Source organism: Entelurus aequoreus, linkage group LG10 (assembly GCF_033978785.1).
Source record: "Entelurus aequoreus isolate RoL-2023_Sb linkage group LG10, RoL_Eaeq_v1.1, whole genome shotgun sequence".
NCBI lineage: Eukaryota > Metazoa > Chordata > Actinopteri > Syngnathiformes > Syngnathidae > Entelurus > Entelurus aequoreus.
The window spans coordinates 3,230,471-3,236,342 of record NC_084740.1 but is presented as its reverse complement, the minus strand read 5'-3'; the positions used below and the strand labels follow the sequence as shown (position 1 = coordinate 3,236,342).

General features: G+C 45.1%; 1 protein-coding gene across 2 annotated transcripts; it reads left to right on the top strand.

The window, feature by feature from the left end:
• The first annotated feature begins 398 nt into the window (after positions 1-398).
• On the top strand, positions 399-5,872 carry mrm3a (mitochondrial rRNA methyltransferase 3a). Of its 2 annotated transcripts, XM_062061997.1 has the most exons (4): positions 399-1,060; positions 3,124-3,368; positions 3,651-3,812; positions 5,241-5,872. In XM_062061997.1, exons 1-4 carry the CDS (start codon positions 630-632, stop codon positions 5,795-5,797), a joined length of 1,395 nt encoding a protein of 464 aa, XP_061917981.1. In that variant the 5' UTR covers positions 399-629; the 3' UTR covers positions 5,798-5,872. The 2 variants fall into 2 exon arrangements, with proteins under 2 accessions (XP_061917981.1, XP_061917982.1); XM_062061998.1 differs by lacking the exons at positions 399-1,060; positions 3,124-3,368 and adding an exon at positions 3,444-3,510.

Sequence of the window (5,872 nt, the reverse complement as noted above, 5' to 3'; positions counted from 1 at the left end):
GTGACAATATTGTGTGATGTTGTAATGGGAAATTAACAAGTTCAAGAGTGAAAATGTGTGTTAATAGTGAATTGATGCATGGTTGAGAATACTGAGAAAATATACAGAATATTTGAGTTTGCGTTTCATAAGGAATGTTTTGAATAATGCCTAATGTTTATATTTGAAAATAATACTGAGAAAACATACAGAATATTTGAGTATGCGTTTAATAAGAAATGTTTTGAATACTGCCTAATGTTTATATTTGATATTTAAAAAATAACCTGAGGTTTATTTGTCAGGAAAGGAGGGATGTCATGTACTGTTTTGTCATGTCAGAGCCACCGTAGCCGGTGTTTAGTGTGTGACGTCACGACACTCTCTTTGAGAGTCAAACCGTTTGACTCTCAAAGTTGGTAATAAACCGGAGCCATCCGAGGCATTGAGTTGAGTCGTGTTGCCTGACTATTATTAAATTAAGACACCTAAATAAGTATATAGGTGAAACAGAGGACATAACACTCAGCACCACTTCAAGATGGCGGCCCAATTTCTCGCGTCACAGCAGCCAATGCTGCGTCTACTTAGAACTTGTCTATGGTGATAACTACCTACTTACGCCCAGCGAAGAAGACGCAAATGGCAAGATGGCGATGTACGTGAAATACACGAGTTGCCTTTTCTCCGTGGAGAGAGGAATGTTCCTCTCCAGGGCGAGCACATTCAGTGTGGAATGTAAACGTTATGTTCGTGGGCTGAGACGCAGGCCGGTCAGCGTGATGTTTCCCACGGACACACACGTGACAGCTGCAGGAGCCAAGGATAAGAAGGACGTGAGAGTGAGTGATGACGGAGGCGACTTGATGAAGGGGAGGAGCAACAACATGATGAAGGAGAAGAGCAACATGATGAAGGAGAGGAGCAACAGCATGATGAAGGAGAGGAGCAATAGCATGATGGAGAGGAGCAACATGATGAAGGAGAAGAGCAACATCAGCGAGACAACTTGTCATGTGGCTGATGGTAACATAGATGGCCACCCATTCGAGAGGGCGTCACCTGGGGATAAACGTCTGGCGTAAGTATGAGTCGATGTGACATCAACCTAAGTATGAGTCGATGTGACATCAACCTAAGTATGAGTCGATGTGACATCAACCTAAGTATGAATCGATGTGACATCAACCTAAGTATGAGTCAATGTGACATCAACCTAAGTATGAGTCGATGTGACATCAACCTAAGTATGAGTCGATGTGACATCAACCTAAGTATGAGTCAATGTGACATCAACCTAAGTATGAGTCGATGTGACATCAACCTAAGTACGAGTCGATGTGACATCAACCTAAGTACGAGTCGATGTGACATCAACCTAAGTACGAGTCGATGTGACATCAACCTAAGTATGAGTCGATGTGACATCAACCTAAGTATGAGTCGATGTGACATCAACCTAAGTATGAGTCGATGTGACATCAACCTAAGTATGAGTCGATGTGACATCAACCTAAGTATGAGTCGATGTGACATCAACCTAAGTATGAGTCGATGTGACATCAACCTAAGTATGAATCGATGTGACATCAACCTAAGTATGAGTCGATGTGACATCAACCTAAGTATGAGTCGATGTGACATCAACCTAAGTATGAGTCGATGTGACATCAACCTAAGTATGAGTCGATGTGACATCAACCTAAGTATGAGTCGATGTGACATCAACCTAAGTATGAGTCGATGTGACATCAACCTAAGTATGAGTCGATGTGACATCAACCTAAGTATGAGTCGATGTGACATCAACCTAAGTACGAGTCGATGTGACATCAACCTAAGTACGAGTCGATGTGACATCAACCTAAGTACGAGTCGATGTGACATCAACCTAAGTACGAGTCGATGTGACATCAACCTAAGTACGAGTCGATGTGACATCAACCTAAGTACGAGTCGATGTGACATCAACCTAAGTACGAGTCGATGTGACATCAACCTAAGTACGAGTCGATGTGACATCAACCTAAGTACGAGTCGATGTGACATCAACCTAAGTACGAGTCGATGTGACATCAACCTAAGTACGAGTCGATGTGACATCAACCTAAGTACGAGTCGATGTGACATCAACCTAAGTACGAGTCGATGTGACATCAACCTAAGTATGAGTCGATGTGACATCAACCTAAGTATGAGTCGATGTGACATCAACCTAAGTATGAGTCGATGTGACATCAACCTAAGTATGAGTCCATGTGACATCAACCTAAGTATGAGTCCATGTGACATCAACCTAAGTATGAGTCCATGTGACATCAACCTAAGTATGAGTCGATGTGACATCAACCTAAGTATGAATCGATGTGACATCAACCTAAGTATGAGTCGATGTGACATCCTTTGTTTCAATCTCTACACCAGTGTTTTTCAACCACTGTGCCGCGTCTGGTGTGACGTGGGAGATTATGTCAAAGCAGTAATTATAGTCTGCAAATGATGTGTTGTTGTTGAGTGTCGGTGCTGTCTAGAGCTCGGCAGAGTAACCGTGTAATACACTTTTGGGTTAGGGTTAGGTGTTATTGCTTTGTAGATGTGGGAAACAGCGGGAGGCAGGGTGCAGGTAAAAAGGTATCTACCATTTAAACCAAAAATAAACAAAAGGTGAGTGCCCCTAAGAAAAGGCATTGAAGCTTAGGGAAGGCTATGCAGAACAAAACTAAAACTGAACTGGCTACAAAGTAAACAGAAACAGAATGCTGGACGACAGCAAAAACTTACGGCGTCCACAAAGTACATCCGTACATGACGTGACAATCAACAATGTCCACACAAAGAAGGATAAAAACAACGTAAATAGCCTTGCTTGCTAACACAAAGCAGGTTCACGGAATATTGCTCAAAGGAAGACATGAAACTGCTACAGGAAAACACCAACAAAACAGGAAGGGCCACCAAAATAAGAGCGCAAGACAAGAACTAAAGCACTAAAGCACTACACACAGGAAAACACCAACAAACTCAGAATAAGGCAAATACAGAGAATAATTTTGCCACACCTAGTGTGTGTGTGACTATCATTGGTACTTGAACTTGAACTTTATATCAAATCAGAACATAACCTTCTATGGTCTCCTCCTTCAGGAGGCTGGTGAGCGTCGCTCGTTCCAGAACGTTCCGGGAGCAACAGGGTAAGGTGCTGCTGGAGGGTCGCCGTTTGATCCGCGATGCCTTGAATTCAGGCGCCATTCCTCAGACGGTCTTCTTCAGTACCGCCGACCGCCTGCGGGAGCTGCCCTTGGACAAGCTGAGGAGGGCCTCGCTGGTCAAAGTCAAGTTTGAAGACATCAAGCTGTGGTCTGACCTGGTGGCCCCGCAAGGAGTAATAGGTAATGTACTCTGCTGATGTTTATGGCTCACATTGCTTGGTCTGACCTGGTGGCCCCGCAAGGAGTAATAGGTAATGTACTCTGCTGATGTTTATGGCTCACATTGCTTGGTCTGACCTGGTGGCCCCGCAAGGAGTAATAGGTAATGTACTCTGCTGATGTTTATGGCTCACATTGCTTGGTCTGACCTGGTGGCCCCGCAAGGAGTACTAGGTAATGTACTCTGCTGATGTTTATGGCTCACATTTCTATCTGTTGTTCTGATTTCTTTGTATTCCGCAGCAATATTTTCCCGCCCTGACGCATCACGGCTGCGCTTCACAGAGCGCACACATTGTGTGCCTCTGACTCTCATCTGTGACCAGGTGCGTGACCCTGGCAACCTGGGCACCATGCTGAGATGTGCTGCTGCTGCCGGCTGCCACAGTGTCCTGCTCACTAAAGGTGGGGTTGTTAGCCGTTCAAGTCCTGCTATAGAGCGACTCCTTTTCTTTATATTCATTTGCATGTTGGAAGCAGCAGCTAAAATGAAAGCTAGCAGCGTCCTACACTCTTTAGTCGATCAGATATTGACCCCTTTTTCCCCTAAAATACAATAACTTGCAACATTTTCACATCACAACGCCGATTTAATTTCACATTTGTTTTCTGCTGGGAATTTTTTGTAGCTGAGTTAGCAAAAAGTATTTAGCTTGAATGTTTTAGGTAGGTAGGTCCTTATTGTCATTGCACAAGTACAACAGAACTTTGTTTTCAGCACAAACCCGTTCAAGATGAGACAAACAAACAGTGTACAGGCTTACAGAACAGTAATGCTGATAGGTCGCCACAAGGCGCCCCGTAAAAGATGGGAAAAAGGTCAACGCTGGGGGAGGATGAGTAAAAAAATACAATCCAGGCTGGGCTCCTAAGGGGGCCCAGTCTGGAGTGGGAAAAAAACTTCATAGCAAAGCACATATACATATTACAACATACATCTCCAGACTTGCAACAGATGGGAGGGAGTGGGGGGCCATGGTGGCTGGCTGCAGCTCTTCAGGCGCTGCCCAGCCGTCCATCACCCCTAAGGGATTTGCGTCAAGGGCGTTGGATGAGGGGTGGTGTATGTATGTGTGGCGTATATTTTTGTGTCCGTGACATACATGGCGGACAATAACTGATACAGTCTGCTTTGCCAGTCCAAAAGCATTCGCCGTTTTCTGTAGTCTTACCTCGTCAGCCAGGTAATACAAAGCACACGCTACCTTTTTTATCACATCCACGGGAGCCCGCATTTTTGTTGTCTCGCCTTGGACAAATGGACAAAGTTTTTCAGTAAGTAGAATCCCAGCTGACCTGGACATTGGAAAGTTCTCTTGCCGTCTGAGAAGTGTTGTATCCCAGATAGCTGCAATGGCTTTCTCTTAAGGTATTCATGTGTGATTTCCACAAGCGTCTGTACATGTAGAAGAAGGAGAAACACACCTTTATATTTCCAGTGGTTAGCTCCGAGTTACGGAACCGCTTTATTATGAAGCTGGCTGTGGCGCGTTCTTTTTGTCGTCACTTCCTGTGTGGGGCACGGTCTTTTTGTCGTCACTTCCTGTATGGGGCGTGGTCTTTCTGACGTCACTCCCCTCCAGTTTGTAAAGGATCAATGAGTCCATACAAAGCTAAGAGCCGGAGATTCAAGAATTACACGGCGCACTTACCCGAGTAAAACATCCGAGGAGGGGAACCTTAAACGATAGTTTAGTGTGGCTAAATAATTATTCCTTTAAGGGGTTATCCGGCTTATTGGAGACATAATTTAATCTCAATGGGACTTTCCTGGATAGGTCAAAAAAGGACACAATGGTGGGCTCCTCACCAATAGTGTGCTGTCACCAACAGGCTGTGTGGATGTCTGGGAGCCAAAAGTCCTGCGAGCTGCGATGGGCGCCCACTTCCATCTGCCCATTTATTCCAGTTTGAGTTGGGAGGAAGTTGAGGATCATCTGCCTAAAGAGGTAACTGTGCATGTGGCCGACAGCACCAGCAAAGCTGATGGGAACAACCATGAGAAATCTCCGTCTCACACACCTTCCAAACCTGGCGACTTGGGCTGGGTGAGTGTAAAGTCTGGCCGTCATCAGACACCAGTTGAGGAGGATGACTGTGAGTATGAGGAGTTTCCAGTGGACACCAGGCTGTACCACCAACTCTGGGCCCAGAGTCCAACTGCACTTGTAGTGGGAGGAGAGACTGAAGGTCTAAGCATCCAAGCCATCCAGGTGGCAGACAAGACCAAAGGCCACAGGCTTTGTATTCCCATAGTTCCTGCTGTGGACAGTTTGAACTCAGCCATGGCTGCTAGTATCCTGCTGTTTGAGGGCAGGAAGCAACTCTTAGAAGCAATGCAAACTTCTACCAAGCAATGGTCATCCAAAGCTGGACGTCAGCTTTCATAATATTTAACTCCATTGTTGTATGTAAACTACACATCCCTTGGCAGCTCAAACATAATAAAATCACTACTGCTGTAA